Raw genomic sequence first — 22,609 nt, forward strand, 5'->3', positions numbered from 1 at the left:
GAAACCTTACCACAATGGGGTACTTGTTTGGCCTGCTTATGGTGATCGTCTATATGTTCTAATAGCCGGTTTTCGCAAAATCACACCGAAATAACTTCTACGAATCAATAAGTCGGAGCGGATTCCCTTCCGCCCTTTAGTCTTCTTTTTTTTTGTTAGTGTAACTTTAATAAACTAGTTTATGTTGTTTACGTGTTGCTTATTGCCACTTTGGTACTATGAGTACCCGCAAACTCGACCTTCTGCTAACTTTAGTTTCCAGTGAGAGCTCGACGTAGTAAACAGTCAGTTTCGTTTCATGATGTTGTGGTCTAGACCGAGCACTATACTTTCCAGTGAGAGCTCGACGTAGTAAACAGTCAGTTTCGTTTCATGATGTTGTGGTCTAGACCGAGCACTTAAAAGATCTCCTTGTTCGAGTTCTAGAAAAATAGAATCTCCTTAAAAACCCGATAAAATCAGTGCTTTTTGTATTGGTCCGTTCGGCTTATCAACCTCTCGGTCGTGTGTTTGCTGTGACTAAAATTTGACAGTCACAACAAGAGTTTCTCACCTTTACTATTATCAGCTAGATTATGGTCAGCATGTGTGGATATGTTCATGGCGTCTGGGACTATCACCAATACCCTCTAACCAAAACTCAACTTGTTTTTCTGATATAATAACACAATAGTAATGACACTAAGCATGGTATATTTTTGTAATGAATACTTATGTAGGACACAAAGCGCAAAAGACTTGACTGTGGAATTAAGCTCTAAACTTTCCAGTACTGAAATTAGGTATTTTTCTCGAACCGTCCGATTGCGGGGTCGTCAAAGAAGAGTTTCGGCAAACAAACGGATGACTCGAGGCCAAACAGGAGCCATGTTGGCAATGTGTGGATCGCATTTCTAAAGGTCTCGCCACTCAAACGCGTTACCTTTTCAATTAGTCTGTGCTTTATGAGTGTTGCAATTAAACTAGCAGATGCGGAAGTTGAACTTCTAGAACCATTTTTAGGAATTATTATTGGAAATGGCTGGCTTTTAGGGTAGTACTTGGGTCCAATTCGTGGACGAAAACTCCAGACAAGTACGAAAAAAATCTGGTAATTTAGTTTAGTTAGTACAGCACGTAAGAGTTCCTAAACTTCAAAGAGGCGATAAAGTAGCTCATTTCGAAATTTAGTTCTAACTTCACTTCAGCCTACTCCATATAGCCCGATAAGAGAGACGAGTCTGTCAATGGCAACGAGAAGTTACAAGTGAACTCCACTGAAACTTCAAGTTAGTCAATATGTATATCTAGAGTTTTCACCCTCACGATAGCATTTCCCATTATTCTAAAAGGTCGAATCATCCTAGCGAAGCTACGGCGTCTGGGTACAGCATTTGTTATCTGCTGATTGCACACCTGTCATATTCACTAATCAAGTATGAAGGTCAATATTTTCGCCAAATGGTCCACTGCAGAATTTATGCACACATATGCCTATAGTAGGCTATAGTAGCCTTCCTGCTTAACTGTGCATAAAGCTCTAAAACGCGCGTCTGCAGTTTTCTGGTTTGTGGAAACACTTTCAAATTTTTTACGTGTTTGCCTTACAAAAACCAGCAAACAAAATACTCTTTTTTTGCGCCTCACTAGCTCTTAAGGGAAGAGTTAGTGTGTGTTATTATACCACTGGTGTTACCATGTATACCACGGTAGGTCATCTTCAACAGCTCGACAGAGTTTGTTTGGGTGGCGATCGAGAGATGTGAGGCACATAATTTCATGTATTTTCTATCGGTTGAACGAATCATTTGAAATAGTCGAAAATAATGTAATCACTGAACTAGTGAAACGCTGGAACTTGAACCCGTAGCCTTGAAAACTCGAGCCAAGGCTTTATGATGGCCAAGTGTTTATTGTAAATAACCAAATTTACCCTAATTATGTTGTGCGAAGTTGTTGCAATGAACGATTCAAAAAACATTGATATAAGGGTGTATACATTTTAATGGCTGGTTACTTCGGTATGTGTAAAGATAACAAATTATTTATGTCTAAACCTACAATTTACGTTGGCTAACATTTATGTAAAAAAAAAAAAAAAAAAAAGCAAGTTATCTTACACGCAGTACCGATGGAAAGGACCAATAGCTTCAAACGCTTCTACCCCACGGAATAGTTCAACTGATGGCTGATTGTAGCATAGTTCGTCGGATCCTTTACTTCTGTCATTATTGACTGATCAAGGCTAATGATATAGTTAATGGCCGGGCTTCTATTTATCCTATGTACTTCCCAATGTGACTTTTATCATCGGCTGTAATGCCTTGTTGGCAAGACGCTTTGTTGATACTCGTAGTTCCATGACGCTTCTTGTGCATATATAGGGTGTCCATCCGGTGTATATGTTATCCAAGCTATTGCATACGAGCGAACGACCTACCGGGCAATAGTATCTATGTTTACTCAACCGCTTAATAACGAGCCATAAATTATGAATGCATCGTGCTTACCCCACGTGGAACACGCCATAGGCGCTCCATGTAAACATATCGATGATAGGTACTTTGCACGTACCTGCCCGTTGACGCAAGGTCATCATTTGCTATTGAAATGATACTGGTAACGAAATCGTTACTTTTACGGACAATGTTGCCTCTAACGACAACACATTGTTGCTTGTTTTAATCACCGAACATGCTTGTTTGTATTAGTCCTCAATGGGAATAACGTGAAATCGGTACTAAATTGTGTTACATTTTCGCAGTACAACTGTCTAATTCTTGAAATTTTATCTAATTTTAAAAATAAAAATAAAGGAACGTTTAATATTTTTAGCTAAACGGTGAATTTTTATCTAATGAGCTTTGGTATCCAAACGTTGAAAGAAAAAGTATTTTAAGCTTCATTCTAGCCATCTTGTCTTTTGGCGATACGCCACCTTGATATTACTCATATTTGCCTTCGGCCGTTAACGTGATCAATCGTTAGACAACTAAATAATATAAATGATTAGTGATGGAAATGTTGCCATACGGTTCATAGTTAGATAGGCTCATAGAAGGCCCCCATTAGATCCGCTGCAGACACCGGAACAATGGGCCAAATTAGTTATTTTTATTCCGACAAGTACAACAATCGTTCGAGATTATTCGGATATCGTACGTGACACTGTCTGTTGTGGATTGCATAATCCATATTCTAGCAAATCCGCTATTACCATTTTGGAGTTGATCAGTTCCTCTTACATGTACACACTCATCCGGGCGACAACTACGCCTGGGAGTTTCTCTATTGATAATGGCTGATTGTTTCGTTACACTCGGCCGCTTTGCTCATACGGAACCAGCCTCGCGCTATTCCCAACATAAAACCACCTATTTGCGCTTTCCCTTGGGATGCTACATGCTACCTTCCTGAAGGAAGTAACAATCTTGAATTTGTTTGCAATTATCTCAGTAATAATTACAAAGAGGCCTTGATAACGATAACTTGCTCTTCGGACAGTGATGGAATTAACAGATCGATTGTTACAGCCCGTCTCGCATCAACTCATATGTACCGTCATTATATCTGCAACCGATGTGTCTGCTTTATGTGAACAATGTAAATCTGGATAATGACACACAAATATCATACCATATAGAAGCGGTAAATTAACTTGAACACAAGATAACCGTATTTTCTCTGTAAAAGGGGCAAGGGTGGCCTGCTAGTCTAATAAGAAACGTACATTGGTTACTTTGTTGATTCATGCTTCTCCTATCACACAGATGCCTGCATGGTTTTCAACATTTTCATCATTTGCTACCTTCCTAGCGTTTTCTAACTCGCTCGTAAACCCTGTTATATACGGAGGATTCAACCGGCAGTTTCGTCAGGCCATCCTTCAACTGCTGCGTTGTCGGCCGACACGTGTTCAGGCAACGAAAATGCGTAAGTTCTTTTTCATTTAAACTATCTACTTGTATCGGTTTATCTAGCTTTTAGAGATGATGCGTGTCTGTTAGATGACATTAGAGCTATTTAATATTACGAAGTTATTAAATTATTATATTATTAAGTTCTTCATTAGGATGTGGAAACTTGCTGTTTGCCTTACAATATATGTCTAGCCATTTCTGGAATAAATTAATTGTCTTTAGCGTTTTCTATACAGTTGGCAAGTACTAGACGCAACTTCGTACTATGATTGTTTTAATAACCCTTACCTTCAGCGGCAAATGATCTTTATGAAAAAGTTCAACCGCTACTCAAATAAAATCACAGGCGGCAAAGTTCAGAAGCTGTAGGGTCTATAAAAAAAACACTTAAATCCTATTGAATAAATCAAGTTTGTCTCGCTCGTTATGTTTGATTTATATACATAGCTGCATTATGATTATATAGTCTTTGTCGTCGGCTTGGGCCGCGCATTGACTGGGTTCTTATGGCATCAACAGCGGTTAAAGGAGCTAACTGCCTTCGAAACCAATCCCGAAAACAGGATTATAATTATGGAGTAAAACAATGTTTCGATAATGTTCTTCTCCTCTATGATACCCAGATGGTATTAAGTCAATATGCAAATTATCACAGTATAATGATTTCAGAAAGTACACTGTAGGGAATAGATGTAGGATAGATAAAAAAAAATAGGCCCTTATTTTCAATATCATGTGGTAGCGTTGTTTCATTTTCAGTAATTACATTAATTAATTTCAATAACAACAGTAATTATTAAAATATACAGCTTTAGCGGCCATGCGTTGATTTCTCTGGAGTATTGCAATATTAAATCGCCAAAAACTAACGACCGCTCTGTGTATCGAATAATGCTTGTGCGTTTTATGTTATTGAACTGTGTGGCAGAAGCCTTATTTCCACACGCTGATAGAAAAGAATAAAAATGAAGAGGAATAAACGTGCTTGTGTAGCTTTTTGCTTTGTTTCACCGTAAGTACTAATCTCTTTTCAAATGTACTTCGTCGACAGCCTTCGACTGGTACAACTTTCTCACGTAGACCCTTCTCGAGAATTTAGCTCGCATTTAGTGAATTATTAATTCAATTAATAAAATTTAATACACAGAGTACTGTTTTGAACTTCGTTGTCAGGGAAAAATTATTTTTCACAAAAAATTCCTTACAATTTAGTCGACCACGGCCTATACAACGTTTCCGTAAACACTTATAAAGAAAATACAGGGCAAAAAAGGCCTAGAAAGGGTGAAATCAGAAACGGGTTGCACAGTTGTCAAGTCGAATACCTACTTAAGTTCAATAAATTGTAATTTGGTGTGGCTAGATCCTGAGGTATCGTTTAAGAGTTGGTAAAATCATATGAGTGAAAAGTTAAACAACTTTTATTAGCCTGTTTGATACATGCAGTAATATACATAGTGGAGAATCTATACAGTAGAAAGGTTTTATAAAGGATTTCAATAAAAAATTACAATTTATGTAAAAATGAGCCATAACAAAACATGAATCTATGGGACCATTCAAAAATGCTTTAGGGGGGGGAACGGAAGACAAGGTAGCACTCAAATGATATCAATCAGAAGGTCCCTGGCACTGTTAGCATTGATAATCTGCCCCTGAGTAACTGTGTAATAACATAATGAAATTCATTCATTCTGTGTCGAGTGGATTGGCTTATTCCATCTCTCCAACGGCATCGGTACTGAGAGTAGTAATGGACTTAGATTGTAGACGTGGGCCATATCTGTAGTTTGCCCACAGGGGTCGAGCTTAGCAATTCCATCCTCTGACTTCATTTACCTAGAGAACGTTCCGATCAAATGTAGATAAAAAATTAACGCACATTGGATGTAAGTATTGACACTGACTGTTAATACGCCATATGCGGCCTCAGCGAAATCGGTGGAATGCTGCGATCCACATTATTTTTTTCTTCTGGAATAATACCCATAAGTTCAAGGTATTGCGAGAGGCGGGTCGTTAGCTTATAGCAATAGTTTCTCTTAATGATATTCTGCTCCCCTAGATAGCTCCATCGGGTGGCCTTTGTTTCCTGGTATCTTTAATAGTAGAGGTCTTCGCAACTTTATGGAAACATAGTGAGTATAAAAAAAAATTGTTCAGTATAGAGCTAGGAAAAAGGCCTGTTGCAAATACTTATCGCGGATCAAAACAAGGCCAAAAGCTTTTCGCTTTCCAAAGTTTATCAATGGCGTCCACTACCTCCTGGTTCTTCAAGTCTCGATTAAATGCGTCTATTAGCGTCTTAGGCGTTAAAATGTAATCTTTTACGTCGATATAATCAGCAATTATGAACATTCGACTGAAAGCGAAAGAAGGCAAGAGCCCTAAAGAGGTTTCGGAAGAGCACACCTATGGGACCTGCAAGTGTTGCCGGCCTTAGGATAAACTATATATCTATAAGAATACGCCACTTCACGTTTCTGCCTTTGTCTAGAGAGGCCTGTTTGCCTAGATATACAACTTTGCTCATCTGCAGGTTTGTGACAAAAGATATCAATTTTGAGTTGCACATACGTTTCGAAGACGTTGATTTCTGAGGATCATTCATAACTGGACAGGCGATGTCATAAAGTTGGCGTTTCTAAGCTGTCTAGATGGTTGACCCGAGCCGGTAAAGTAGGAGTTCGTCGGTCCTGCAAATTAAAGCATCTGGAGAGCTTCGCAATTGCGTCCTCCCTACAGGGTTCGCACATAAATAACAAGCCCATGAAACTGTGACAGTATCATGTAGGCATCAGAAGTTTAAACTACGGCCTGGCTCAATAACATGTTGAGCAGAAACTTTCACTCCGTAGAATATATTTAGTTCGAAACATGTCGATGAGTAAGGTCCTGACGATGACTGAGGCGGTAGCGAAGCTGGTATTATAAGCAAATTTCGTGGAACTCGGGCCAAATCTGGATATCTGCACAAAAGATTTTCCAAAGAATCCTTATAAGAAAGTATCCATCTGTATAGCGAATGTGACGACTATTACTTGGGGCACCATGTCGTCAAAATGCTTAGCTTGAAGTGGAGAGACGTTTCTTTCCTATGAGAAGAACAATACAATGCGCTAACAATGCGGAAGGGACCCATTGAAGCGGCGTGACTACAAACCTCAGTACGAACATGTCACGGTTTCCTAACAACATCGAAGATACTCCAAAACCGAAAACTATGAAGCACCTCAGCTGAAAGTGAACCAACGATTATCCTTGTTCAGGCGTCCGTAAGGACATTGGGACATCGACTTCAGTGAAAGTAAAAACCTCGATATTCGCAATTTCACTGCGCAGTGTTTATTATAATGAAGTGTGAATAAGATATGTAGCAAAAATTGAACCTGTAGACTTGTTGATAGACTTGTACCACTAAATTGTAACTCAAAGTGTAATGATATTTAAGCACAGACGACGTTGGTGACCGCCATGTTGTAAATCGTTTTTCTAAAGATTGCATATAAAAAAAGGTGTAAGTTTGCTGTTGCCGCCGTCGTTTTTGCCAATTTTTTTATCGTGAGGATTCAATTTTTTGCATATGGAAATATAGAGAGCATTTCGACTCGGTTCATCTAGATTTTTCCGGTACTATCAACAATAATTTTCTTACATTACACCCTCATCTAAAAACTCATCTAAAACCAAAAGAACATCGTTCTTTTGCTCATGAGAAGAATGACTACAAAAATCTCCATCAACATGTAGACTTTTTCAGTCTACTATTTCATTTCAGTCGCTATGATCATTCAGTAGATACATAACAGAAATTTCGACAAATAATCTTTAAAATCAACAATAGCCCTTAGTATTGAGCTATAAAGATGTTAACGAAAATTATATATATATAGGCACCACATGTGTCTGGTGGGTATCCCACCATACGCGCACAGCATATCCTTTTTTCCTGTATGTTTAGACATATAGATAAATTATTCCTAAGGTGAACTTCTTTACTGCAGTGTTATCATCAGGTGAGCCGTATATCAAAGATAGAAAGCCATCTTTACCGTTTTCAAGATTATATAAATCCACATATATATGCTATTTCTATAAAAGCGTGTTATTGTGCTTATCGTCGACGTTAGTCACTCTTTGTCAAACTATGCTAGTATGCTACTAAACGCATGAAGTACCACGTTCTCGCGAGGTCGTAACAGCTATTGATTAGATGTTATTTACGCAATTGTAAAGTGGCATGCTAATCTGAATACATAAATACAGTATGTGCATGTATGGCTGACGTCTTCACATCACTGTGGCAGAGCACGGTATATTAATCAACCTCAGCCCTGGCGTATTCGAACTTGAACGTGAAGATGCCAAATCTCTAATGAGATAAATGCGGCAATATAGGTTTTCAGGTTGTTTGAAGCTAATTAGCTGGTGAGGATAGTTTCCCACGGTGTTATCGCCATAACAGGGGTACCGAAAGGCTTTAAGTGTCTAGATTTCTAGTTTTTGTTGAGGTCGTCCTATTGGCCACGTATAGGTTATTCAAAAAAAGTTTGCATAGAACTTACTGGTCTGTTTCAGATGATTGCGCCTAGTGCTCGCTGATTTGTTTTCCTAGCGACCACTTCTGTCTTGAATAAATAGTGGTGAAATGAAAAAAAGCAAATATATATTTACTTAGGAAATACATTATCTATTCGACTTGTGCCAGAAGCATGTACCCGAGTATTACACTACGGCTTGTTTCACTCAATACTCTTGCTATATAGAAACATCAGGCTCCTCTATAAATTTATCAAGATATGGAACATTTATATGGAATGTCCTGTATGTACATGTAGCTTCTCAAATAATTTTAACCTATGATAAGATTCTATGCATGTACATTGTTGTCACGGATTTATATAAATATCATCTTGCTTAAAGCTCATATTAAAATGCATTCTTGCCGGCTACCGAACCGGTATCATAATACATCTGATTCCAGGGTAGAGTGGAGCTCTTTCCTGGATGATATATCTTGGTCCGTCGGAATCACTCTGCTCGCTAAATATATATGTATACATAAACTTTCCTTAAACACTATATTCCCCCTCCATTCCCCTGTAGTACTGCATAATGGCCCGATCCTTGTAATACACTAGGAAGTGGCCAGGTTCTAATGACAAGGAATTTTCTGTGTATTAGTGGCTTCGTAATGGAAAACATTTCCTGGCTTCCACAAAAAATGGACCATATATTCATGCACTACTTATGCATCACAAAATAAATGTCTTAGTTCTGAAAATGTTCAGAATAAAATTAACATAACATTAATATTCAATGGTTACCTGTGGCCCTGATTGGCCAGTGAACGCACCAACACTAGAAGCAGTTGTGTTGGCAATGAGTACTCGTTCTGGACAACTACACTTTTTAGCTCTTAACGGTTACGGGCGGCGGACCCCTTTGTGACATGACCGCTAGCTTCGGCAGTCGTTTTCACTACGAAAGCAAGAGCTCGTTAATTCAGCCACCATGACATCATATATTTGTGGTCAGGAGCTGTCTTAGAAGAATTAATAAATTCAAGAGCTAACTTTTCCTTTATTATTATGTATTGCACTTAGATCGTAATTTACCATAGACCTAGGACTGTTTTCTTCAAAGTGTCACTGTGCCATGTTGTATTATACAAGTGTAGATTGAAAAAGCGACCCCACTAATACTTTCGTTTATTCTCCGAATCAGTATTCTTAAGTCGCGTATTATATGTACATCTAGCATTAAGTACAAAGCCCTTGCACGAAATCGATCCGGTTAACCTAAAAAAATGTTGTATTTACAGCCAAAGGACAAAATTACGTCAGTTGCTTTGTCTTGCATGTCATTGGCCTTTTTTGCAGGCTCGAAAAGATGTCCTGTGTGTATAACCCCGCGCAACGGCTGCACCGACCTGAGGGCCGCAAACACGCTCTTGCAAACCATCTCTGAACACATGTTCTTCTTTCATCGTTTAACCCAAAGGTCGCTTTTATAGTATCGCATTTAACTCAGGTCTTTTTTTTGTTTACGAAAAGGGTATTCCACGTTGTAGTTGGTAGAAGAAATGCGTGTGCTTACCATATGGCGAAGTCATGGACTGCGTTTACTTATTCACTACGTGCATGGACAATCAACGTTTCTCTACCAGTGTCTTCTTTAAATCTTAGACCCTGATTTTTCTCATCGTTGCCGTAAGTGTTCCAAGATGCTCGTTCTGAAGAGGAGCCGGTGGAAACAGGCGCTTCCACTGTTCATTCATCATTTTAGCACAACTTCCAATTTGTACGCGCGTCTAAAGTCATAACCCTGATGTTATACAGTACCGTCGTTCTTCGTTTTGTTGATCTACCCCTACCAACACACATTACGAATTCTATGTGCTTTTTAGGATATTCCGAACGTTCTATCATTATTGTATTCTTCTCTTAGTGAATCAACATTAGATTGATACTAGTTCAGTTAAACGATTCGAACGAACGTGCTTTGCAACAACTTCGTATCTACATCATATATATTTCAAGTTATGGAACGTAAATCGCAGGATACGAACGCTTTTCCGATGGGAGTCCTGAGCCGGCAGCGTTGCTATTGCCACTGCCAGCTATGCTATTATCGTTAGGGAAGCCACGTTTACTGTAGACGTATAAACAATATACGAATGGTGTTGAGTTGTTAGGATTACAATTATCTAATGTGGTAAATGCAGACCGAAATTACATTTAAGTAGGTTGTACGGGCGAGATGGAGCTTAGCAGAAGGTTACCATTTAGCAGTACATCATACGTGAAATAGGTGGGGCTAGTTCATGACAGCGTGGTAGCCCTTAGTTTATACAATGCTTATTCGAGAAGAGATTCTCGGCTTTAACAATCATATAATTAAGTGTTAGGAGGAGGAGAGTTGGGAAGCATGTTGACAAGGTAAGGATTATCACATCGATGTATCGTTCCAGTTTGACTAAACGGATCCGATTTTACTGTGCCGTCATCCACTATGATTCCGTTCTTTCCAAGTGTGCCCTACAGCAGATAGAACTTGTTGCCGTTCAAGGGTTAACTTGAAAGGCTGATGGTGCTCCTAAGGCCATATGAAAGGCAAAGTTAGAATCTTAACGGCGGTTAGATAGTGTACGCTCCACGTGCTCCAATGAAAATAAACAAGCTGAACACGAATGAACGTACAACAGTTAAACCAAAAATTATGCTACGTCCTTAGAAGCGTGGCAACAAATTGCGGGGGTTCTGACAGCCGATTCGTATGCAGCTAGGACATGAGCTACAAACTTCTTTTTAATCATTGGATATGTTCCCTGTGATCGCGCCTATTTTTTTTGTCGTCACGTGTCCTGGCATGCATGGTCTCTTGATCATTCGATTAAAATGGGGCCGTTTTGTAGAAAACCGTTTCATAAAGATGTTCAACAAAGGGTAAAAAGAGAGTTTGAAGTGGATGTGCGTTCCGAGTAAAGTAAAGGACAGCATTTAGTTACGATCCTTCCCACGAAATCGCCGCGTGTCAGGTCGCCCTATCTAGTCACTTAGGCTATTTGTGTATAGGGACCTGTACTCGAGATTGAACGGTCCAAATTTTCAGAAAGCCGTTGCGTGTGCCGAGAACAAAGCAGCCCTGAACGAGTTTCTTTATCTTGCAGGTAGTGTCCGCAAAATTGGATCGCTCGTAAACATTTAAAAAGAGCGGGGTGCGGCTCAGCTAAACAACAGTGACGTTACGTCCGTGCCTTAAGATTTTGCAGGTGCCATTGAAACGCGGATTACCATGACGACGCTATAATCGAGTCATAGACGCGAATGAGATCTCTGTATGTGTGAAAGATAGAATACTTTTTCAATCAGCGTCGATGGGTCTTCCTCCTGGGTAGAGCAAACGTGGCAGGTCGCGGCGTTGAGATGCACCACACTTCGTTCTATTTGCCATGAAACACGAGAAATTGAGCAATGCTAGCAAGCGACATCCGTGAAGTTTCATCGTGCAAGGTTGCCATGGACTGCCAGTTACCTATTGTTTGTGCTATTAGTCTCTAGAGCGTGTCATTTGGAAGGACATGGAATTTGGCATGCGTGTCTTATTGAGCTGATTGAACCACTTCCTCCAGTGTGCGTGTTGAGGGATACTGCAAAACTTTGAACTGGCGCCATTGTCTCTATAAATTTTTATGGGTAAACTGATATGCTCAAAATTTGTATCCCTTCGCTTTATTTTTATGGAATACGCTAGTAGAGCTTGTGTCTTTCTCGGCTTTTGGGTAGTTATTGTTGTCGTTCTTTTGTAACCTGCGTTTCCAAACTCTCTGACGAGCGTTGTTACGATTCCATAAAGTAACGTTGGGATAGACCACAGACTTCTGACTAACAATAAAAACTGAATTTAACTAAAATCTGAGACTCTGAAAGCCATTCGTCGCTTCTTCTTTTTGAAAACTTTTGTTTCCAAGATGGCATTCCGTATTCGTTCCCGGATAGAGCCTTCCGTCAGCTTTGCTTTTGGAAGAACAGTCTTCTGCTGAATTTTTAAATCGAGGTCGAATTTGTATATCTATTGACGCTAGAATAAAAGAAAATGCCAAGCAAATCATTGCCGCGATCGCTGACCTTGTATCATTTACTTGCATGCAACACCCAGATGCATGAATGTCTAGAACAAATGAGACGAGTCTATATTTGTGAAGTTGCAACGCTACCTCCTCCACCCGTGATAACTTAGTCGGTAACGTATTTGCCTATCTTTTTAGAGACACGTTGTACACTAGAGCCCAATCCAAGCATAATCCCACTTTTTTTCGGGCTGGGAGCTAGCCGTTTGATGCAGTGCTTAACGGCGATGCCGGACGTAAAACTTGAAACATAGAGGCAAAAATGTATATATTGAGTGACCTTAGAAGCGGCCGGGGGTACAAGCTCAGTCCACTTTTCTATATGGCTATCAGCAATTACTCAAAGAAAATTAAGAAGGATCAACATTTAAGTTGATGTATTCTGAAAAAGTTCAACTCCACCTTGTTTAGCGGACTTAATAACATTTGCCAACAGGGCCATAAAGCATTTTCACACCTTCACCTATTCAGAAGTTTTATTCACTGCGACAAGGGGACTCTTTGGAGAGCATGCTGGACGAAATTGTAAGCGGTGACTGCTACTATAATCAATAAATCCATCGTGCTCTCCTTACACCAGAAATTTTACCAGAATTTTACCAGAAAACTGCCTCTGATGTAACCTATTGAGTGCTACGAACTGGAATGTAATTACGGTAAAGCGGCTTCGTGATGCCGATCAAGTATGCCTATCTAAAGCGTGTCATTGCAGAAACAGAGTCGCCTACCGACTACGTGAAAAGTGAAACACTAATTCAGGCAGGAAAACCTTTTCAGTAGAGACAGATAAAGTTAGCGAGACCAATCAGGCGGGTGATCAGGAATATTGCTTGAACTGTTATGTTATAACTCGATATGCAGCTCAAGGGCCAAGTATAAAGTGCACTATTGGCTTCTCTTAAGCATGTGGCATGTGCGTAACGGCTGTTTTTTTTCTTCACAGCGATGAAGGCTTTATTATACATCAGATCAGTCATATATCAAATCAACTTAATTGGTCGATACACTGAGAAATTTTGCTTTATTTGAAGATATACTAATCCGATTTTAGCGATTACCACTGCACGCGTGATCTTCCTGATTGACATTGTATGGGGCTGAGCGCTCGATGTATGCATTCGAATCAATCTGCCAACAAATTTAGCCAGTACCGTCGACAAGTCACACTTTCTTCTCTGCCACGTATGACCTTACCAAAGGACAAAATAACGACCTATTTGTATTGACGTAAACCAGGTGGGCATTTATGCTTTTTCTCTTTAGTATCTGCGGCTTGGACTAGCTTGTACGTCTGTTATTATTTCTGCACCATGGTACGGCCACTATTAATGGAGACCACATCGAATCAACTGCGTTCCTTCCCTTTGTGCTAGCTATTTACATAAGTTACAGTGCAATGGAAGCAAAGATAGAAGAGGACACTTATGTACCGATGTGCTTTTATCAAGCTTTCGGCGGACTCTTGCTAGACGTTGTTAATTGGACGCATTATAAAACCTGTACCTCAATTAGCCCGGCGATAGAACCTCAACAAACAGACAACGACTACAGTAGAGGCACTGGCATCAGAAACACAAGCATTACGAGCAGCATAAATTCACTATTTAGACCAAAACCAAAATAGGAAAAAGTGAAGCATACTGCCATTATATACTTATTGTACAAAGGCGTGCACACCTGTTCGACATAGGCCTTGAATTGGATGAACCCTTATCATCCTATTCACATTATATTTCTCTCCCTTCATATGCTATGGTTTCATTTGAGCTTTACCCTCGTTTATTGACGGTCAATGAATGATTCTACCAATAAAAGAAAATATTAGGAATTGTTCGCTACAGAAGGTGTATTTTATTATTATTATTATAAGCGGTAAGCTTAATAGTTCTTATTTCATATCGTATTTTCTAGACTCGTAATTTATATGTTCAGTCATTACCTACTGTGCGGCAAACGATTGATTCCCTCATCCAAATACATAATAATATCTATTTCGCATGCCTGTCAGAAAAAAGTGTGGACTGATATCTAGCTATATAAATGCTAACATACGGAATATATTTATATACAGCGTTGAAGCAAATTCTCGCGGGCTTCCTGTCATAACGGACATGCGTTCAGCCGCCATGATTAGTAACAGAAGCAGTAACAAAACACAGTAACAAACTGGTCATAAACAAATTCGAAGCGTCGTTTTTACGATTCGAGCAAATATAGGCTCATACTCCGTCTTTTTGCTCTACTCAACCGCAACCAAAACGGTCTACGTTATTGCCAATTTCCGCGTGGCTTTCCAGAAATCCGAAAAACTCCCGAAGACTTCCATGAAGCAAACTAAAAGGTCCCTATTAGGTTTTATATATTTATGGGTTCCAAAGTTCATCGAAATGACTCAGACCCATTTTTCACACACTTGGAAAAGCCGATTCAGACATTAACGCCATTTTGAAGAGGAAAATAACAATCTTCAAAAGCGGATCGTCCAGATAAGCAGATAAAGAAAGCTGGCTATAAAAAGAATAAGAGTTTGATATTTGGGTTGCACATGAATGGAGACAGAAGAACATCAGAAGAACGATCATACATCGATTTCTGAAAAACAACGTAACGGAGTCAATTGCAAAGATGTATGATAAAATATAGATCACATACAGTACTAACATGCACGAAAATCTGTGTTTGGAGCTGGACAGATATCGATTCGGACTTCTGCTGTTAATACCTAATGAGACTGCGCCAAGTTCTCGAAAAAAGTCCGCTAGAATTAGTGAGTGTTTTCCGCTACCCGCCAAAAATCAAATGTTTAATGAATTCGTTGTATAGCGGCGATTTTCCATTATCAGACTATCGCCTCCTTCGGTTTCTAGCGAGCATTTTTATTGGTGCTAATTTAGTGTCAATGGAGGGATGCAATGATTACTTATTGCAGTCTTCCACTATGGTGAAAAGATCAAGGTTCTATCGCAATAGCGCATATGTAGATTAGCAATACTATTTCTAAATAGATGAAGCATTTAGCTCAATTTTTGAGCAAACAGAATCAACAATTTTTCGATGGCCAGCAGATGTATATGGTACACTTGATTACTACGTGTTAATAACTCAATACCTGTTTGGTGGCTAGGAGCTTTTCATTTCAGTTCATAGTGCTCGTATAGGATAGTTGTTTAGATAGGAAAATTCTTCCAACGTACATTTTCACCCTAAACTGAATATATACGCAATCAATCAATTGATATTTACTGTTATATAGTCGTCTACAAAGCTATTTATAATTATTAATTGTTAATCCAGTCAAAAGGCAACAGGGGTGCCAATATCTATAAGGACAATTACCATTTAGCTCGTAGTAGTCGTTTATTGCTCTATCTAGTTACTATGTAACAGGTTATTTTGGACACGTCCTGCCACACGAGTATGCCGTTTTCGAAGTACTTCAATACAGAACGATACGTCTGCAGGCAAATAAACCAATTAGTCATATACCTCAAGACCCTATTCGGCATTGCAGATTTTGTTCTGTTTAGGGATCAAGGATGCGCAGCAGATAGTTTTTCCCATGCGAACTTTATCTCGAGAAGCCTTAGTGCTGTTTTCAATGAAAAACTTATGGGCTATTTATGTGCTCGGTCTATTTTTTTTTCCCCCACTATGTGTCCCAAACAATTTCACGCTTCGGGTCTGTACGATAGCCAAATACATACATTTGTCTATGTACTTCAAAGCTAAATACGTGCGAGTGTGCTAACCAACCGTCACGCCTTCAATCTTCGGCATGTTGATTTCCATGCGTGACGTAAAAGACTAAGGTCGATAGCGCTTGCTGTGAGCGATTTCGGCAGTAATAGTGAGCTTCACTAGCGGATTCGTGCTCGTGATCTGCTGTGAGAAATCGGTAATTAGTACGGTGAATGTCAATGGACTAAAACTGTCCACCCGGGCAAAATTTGCGCATGTACTGTGTACAAATTGTGCTTTTTTTTCAAGCACCCTTTAAGGATCTTTTAAAAATGTTGAGCAGGTCGTTAGGGTGGAGGGACTGCTTTTGTCAAAATCCATGTTACTCATCGGGCAATGCGTTCTAGTAATCGACACAAAGCACGAGCCGATTTACGAACAGAAGTTTATAAATGCTAGTTTTTTTAGGCTATTGATCGTCAGAACGGTGACTCTGTGGATGATCCCTCACTATTCATGATCAGTGAAAGTACACATTATTCCCATGCCTTTGTATGTTCTCGATACTCAGGTAAGAGTTAAATAAGTTTGTCCAATACGGAGCCAACGTAATTTTCTACCTGAGATGTGTCCTGTGTAGGTTGCCTAGGTGTTAAGACTTGATGTTTGCGAATCGCCAGATGGCTTCAGCTATTTCCTGCGCCCCAAAATCTCAGTTCGATTGAGTTTTTCAAGCACGATCTTCTTCAAAGCAGATGCTTAGGTATCGAAGAATATTGCAGAGCATAGTGCCACAGAGTAAATAAACACTAGGTAGGTAAATTAATTCAATTACTAAGTAAATTAGTTATTTTCGTGCTTCGTTTCGAGCTCGGTGTAAAAATACCGATTTTTACTGAAGCCCGATTTTAAACTATAAACAAACGGGGTTTTATCGTATTGCATCATATTTACTAAGCTTGTACACGGAAATTTACCATATACAAAGTTAATATATTGAAATGATTAGGAAATACCACTAAACGGTTACTGTTGCGCAGCGAGTAATTAATGTCTTCTAATTTTTCCAATGAACTTCTACCGAACTTGAGCGCAAAAGTAATTTTGCAAAAGTGAGTCAACCTTTTGCTTCATTTCGAGGCATTCAATTCAATCGTTGACGACAAATAGCCTCGAAAGGCACCTAGCATTAATATCGAAAAATAACACCATGTACTAAGTGTGTAATGTGTAATGTAAGAAGAATGTGTACGTAATTTCTGCAATGTTTTTAAGATGTACAGTAACATATAAAAAATATGTGGCTGTAAAGCTTGAGCGGAACAGTCACTTTAAAACCAGTTGAAAAAATTGTATTAAAATGATCAAAAATCTTATGGAAACAAACAGGTATTCGAGCGAATACGCTCTTACAGAAAGTGTATAATAATGCGTGCAAACAATTCATTTTTGCAAAGAGATGCTTTTACGTTTAATGATATCCCTGTTATCTGAATGAAATGGTAAATCGCCTGCGTCATATCATAATGCCACTCCATTTAATACGTATACAACCTAGTCCACCTTCTTCCTAAAAATAAACTCGGAATTTAAGGCCCGGAGCTCAATTGAGTCGTTACAACGGCTCCTCCAACTGCTGGTGGCTAGAATGAAGTCGGATGCCCTGAAGGCAACTCCATTTTGCGGCGTGGAATGGGCATTGCTAGCCTATTCTCTACTTTTCAACTATCCTCCCGCCACGCAATTAACGAAAGTTCTCCTTTACGCTATGCCCTAGAGCAATGTAGGCCATCGTTTATAATGTCGTCTGCAGCTGGCTTATTGAGACGGGGTCACCATTTGCTTAACACCGCGTTCATTTTTTTGGCTGCGGATTATGGCTTCCTTTCGCTCAGTTATCATTAGACGCAACAGAAATATTTAGATTTCGTGCGATAGCAATGTTTCAGGACAACTCAGGCAACGGACTCAAATGCATCGCGTAGAATATCGGCATCACCAGATACGCATAGCCATTTAAAAAAAATTGACAGAAATTACCGGTATTATATTGTACAGCATGTTGTTTTTGCGGTTAAAAAAAATCAGGCAACACGTCCTTGCTCGTTCAACAGTTTGGGAACTTCACTACTAGAATATTGAACTTGTCTACCGCCCTCCAAGAAAAAAGTAATGGAAAACTTTTAGGGATATGTTCTGCTGTTCATTGGCTACCCACGAAAGCGTCGAATCTTATACTTGACGAAACAGTCCTATATAGCAAATTCTGACAATACCTTATTTACAATTAGTATATGATGAAATTGCGGACACAATTATATATGAAATTGGGTTAGATTTACGGGTACCTTCAAATTTTCATGGTTAGATTCAAACTCAGAGGACTGATGATGTTAGCCTAAACACGGCTCTAACTCTAGGCCACGGTCGGATTATTTTGTTTGACCTATTTTGCAACAGGCATTGCAGATTGTGTTAAGGATTAAACACTTTTCAGATTTACTGGTAGTTAGTCTTAGTAACTGCCGCTAAAATTCTTGCAGCTGGGACACGTAAGCGACGTGCGAATCAATCTTATTAAAATTTTCCGTACTTATTACGAACTTGCCACAGTAAGCTTCACAATTATAAGTGAGACTATCACCAGCCTGCGACTCTATTTTACCAAATATCGAACGGCAATTCTTTTCGGCATTGGCTTGTTATAGGTTATTTAAATGTATTTGGTAAAATTTAAATGTATTTTGTAAAAATTTTCAAGTATTTTTAGAGTCGCCATAACTCATAGCTTCTGTGGGAGCCTCGGTTTTTTTCACGCCAGTAGCAGACGATTATTTGTGCTACGACTCTGGCCGATGCGCACGCGTTTAGCAGTGTATCGATACCCGATATTTAATTGTTATTATTTGGGCAATCGTAGCTATTTTTCAGCGTCGTGTATTTAAAAGCTAATGAACATTTGCTTGTATCTGTAGAATGCTGGGGTATAGAATATAAATGTATACTGCTATTGCTTTTCAATAAATAGTATGTAGATGGTATCATTTTCGTATGAAATGGTTTTAACAATTTTTCATATCCCCGTTTCTGTTGTTGTTTTCTCAGGTTGGTCGAGTCGCAACGGTACAATGGCTGTTCGCCGTCCCTTAAATCAAGGCGGTGTCCGTGGTGGACTTAGTGGAGACGCGTTGGAACGTGTCGGTGCCGGTCTGGATAGTACGTTTCATGACTCCGTTATGACAATATCAAACATGGTCACCTAAGACGATCGCAGAACGTCGCTGACGACAGCCGTTTCGTTGGCATCGCATTCCGTCTGTAGCGGCACATTAGTGCCGATTGTTGCTTTCTTTTCGTAAGCGAACCTTCGGCGTCTATAGGCAGCAGTACGACACATTTCTATTCCGGCGAACCTTCATCTTGCATTAACAAAAATCTTTACGTTTAAAGAAATTATGGACCATCCAGAAACTGACAGTGTATGGTAAATTTTTGGTAACTGAGGTCAATCAGGCAGTTGTTTAAAAGTAGACGGGCGCTGCGGATGCCACACAATGGACAGTGGACACTATAAATTTTGGCCTTACACAGAGTATATAAAGAAGAGAGGCGTAGTCGAATTAACGGAACGATAAGAGGACGTTCGAATCTCTTGCAACGTTCTAGCAATTTGATGAAGAACAAAAAGGGCTAATCAAATCTCGAACGTCGTCACAGTAGGCGGTGGTTATTACAAACTGTTCCGTTGCTGAGGAGGAAATATCTACAGGCATTTAGAACTCCGGGGACGTAGGCAGCGGGTTAGAAGGCATTCCGTTCATATCTAAATATACTAACTATGGATAATAAGTAGTAACAAAGTACTCTTGTACGTTAATTGTGTGTCTGGGTGTGTGTGTGTGTGTGTATATTTATATATCGGAAATAGGTACGCATTACGTAGTTCGGCCTTTGTATCAAAATAATCGAGGCAAATGGGAACATGGCCGAGAATTATTCTTACTAAGTGCTACTGCAAACGAGGCGACCTGAGATTAAAGCAAGATCTTCGTCCGGGCTATTTAGTGTGCTTGTCTGCCTCGGAGGCAGCGATCTCACAATCAGTATCGATAATCACAGGGCGAGAACAATATGAGTGAAGCCTTTTGTTCCAAGTAACTGCGTTGGAAATCATTAGATGCAGTTTATGCATAAATCTGAATGTTTCGTGCCACGGTATACCGCTTTCATCATTACTACCACACACAAACGTATGTAGGTACAAGAGCAAAAATGTTACATGATATGCTACGGATTATACTACTTGAAGAGATATATGATATGCTCTGATGGAATTGCCCTGTGTCCGAATATACTGAGAGTCCTATAATACCCCTTAGTATATCGTTTGATGTGACAGTAGTTTAGTAAACGAAGATAGAGAACATACGTGAATGGGGGCTAGGTTTAAATAAAATGACGTCCTTCTGACAGGGACCGCCATACGTGTACGTCTAACATAATAAAATCTTGTACATACGGCAGTGAATGAAATCAAAAATACTTTCTCCCGTTGCCGTAGAATATGCCACCGATATATCCGTATCGCAAATAATGGCACAAAAAGTCACAGTTGTCTTTAGTAATGTCATATGTTTGTAGTCCCAAAATAAGAAAGAAAATAAAATAAAGAAATGCGCAGTTTCATTTTCCTTATAGTTGTCGTATATTTCAGGTGATCAAATTTTCATCCCGCTATAGTCAATAATAGAACTCGCAGATGTTTACATATGACACAAGAATTTAGCTAACAACACTCGTAACTTCAAGTTAAAATACAACATTAAACATTTCACCGAAGGCCCATTGTCTGTAACGCGGCCCAAATATCTGTTCGACTTTTTGCGATAGAACCTTACTCTGGTACATAGGCCGTAATCTTTTTCTACGCTAAAACACAGGTTACTGATTCGAATTTGTTTCTATTTTCAGTTTCGTACGAATTTTTGCAGTGTATGCGTTAATACACGGAACCAAATGCTGTTACTTTTTAGCCCAGACCACTGCGCTATAGATCTTTCTAGTTTCGTTTTTACTCCTCCGCAACCGCAGTAACGTTCTGGCGGTCATCAAAATGATATTATATCGATAATAATTGTTCCGGCGTCCTTATCAAACTATACCTTCAACATTATACATATGTAAAGCTTTTTTATTTGCCCCAATACGAATGTGCGCGACAGCCCAAACAGGTATTAAGTTTAAACGTTAAGGTATTTATTAGTTCGCTCACAAAATACGAGCTATGGATTCATGGTTAGAGAACTAAGACTGACCTTTTTCTCTCTGTAACAGTCTTGAACGTTAACACATTGAAGACGGACTCGATCCTCGAAGGAAAAAGACAGATATTTCTCAATGACTATTCTCATTTTGCAGCAATACACAGTTGGAAACGATAAGTTAATTTTTAGTGCAAAAATCTAATCAATATTGTAGTGCATAGAAAGCTAGTCAATAGGACTGCAGCGGCTTGAGGCGTAACCGCGAACGTGTTGAGATCTACCACGAACTGGCCACCTGCATTTGTGATTTATCAAGTAAAAAGATCAGGAATGGGTTTTTTGCAAAATATATCGTTACCAGTGCATCTGGCACGAGTTACATATGCCTTTGGGGGAAACAGATAATTACTGTTACTATAGTATAGTAATTAAGTCGAATGAAATATAGAAGAAGCATAATGGTGCAACTCCACATGCTTTTTGGAGCTCGATCGCTTTTGTATTTAGCTGGTTTCAAAAAACCTATGATTTAAAGATATCCAATAGTTACGTTAGCTGCGTGAGTCGTCAGTTCATCATCACCATCTGTCCGCAGCGACATAAAAGCTCGAAATAGCAATACACGATTTAAACCTGCTGGACACTGAGCTTTCATTGAGACCTACGAACAAAATAATGAGGAGGAGATGTATAATATGCTTTTTCAAACAAACTATAGGGGGTGAGTTAGGCATACTAGAGCATTAGTGTATGACCGAAAAAAGGGTCAAAGAGAAGCTCAGTTTATTACGCTTTGTATACCATTCGTTCATAATAGCAGAACTGTAAACGTATTTACATTAACATTTAACTCATTTTATAAGCTTTTTTCTAAAGGAATTATGGGATATCTAATTTTAGTTGCTTTCATTTTATCGCCATTAATAGTTAAGAGTTTTTACTTGAACGGTATTATTTTATCTCGTGTTTTTTAAAAGGCTTTAGAATATAGATGGCCTTAAGAAGGAAACAAAAGTCCGCCAAATAGATTTGTATATTGTTTTAATTGTAGTAATGTAATACTGATAACACCATGCATTGAAAATTGAAAATAAATAGAATAGTTCGTTACATTATACGTATAACCTAACAGTCTC

At 39.1% G+C, this 22,609-nt stretch overlaps 1 protein-coding gene across 3 annotated transcripts in view; it reads left to right on the plus strand.

Moving 5' to 3' along the window:
• The window catches only part of LOC111259998 (QRFP-like peptide receptor), a 33,162-nt gene extending 12,262 nt beyond the window's left edge, over positions 1-20,900 (plus strand). The window contains exons 6-8 of one of the 3 annotated variants that reach the window (XM_022832418.2): positions 3,750-3,912; positions 9,782-9,902; positions 19,315-20,900. In XM_022832418.2, coding sequence (XP_022688153.1) covers positions 3,750-3,912; positions 9,782-9,902; positions 19,315-19,387 — 357 coding nt within the window. In that variant the 3' untranslated portion in view covers positions 19,388-20,900. Of the gene's footprint in view, positions 1-3,749; positions 3,913-9,781; positions 9,903-11,571; positions 12,529-19,314 lie in introns of those variants that run through there. The other 2 variants (XM_022832420.2, XM_022832419.1) reach the window with 2 other exon arrangements.
• The last annotated feature ends 1,709 nt before the right edge of the window (positions 20,901-22,609 follow it).

Source organism: Varroa jacobsoni, unplaced genomic scaffold (assembly GCF_002532875.2).
Source record: "Varroa jacobsoni isolate VJ856 unplaced genomic scaffold, vjacob_1.0 scaffold_390, whole genome shotgun sequence".
NCBI classification, from domain to species: Eukaryota; Metazoa; Arthropoda; class Arachnida; order Mesostigmata; family Varroidae; genus Varroa; species Varroa jacobsoni.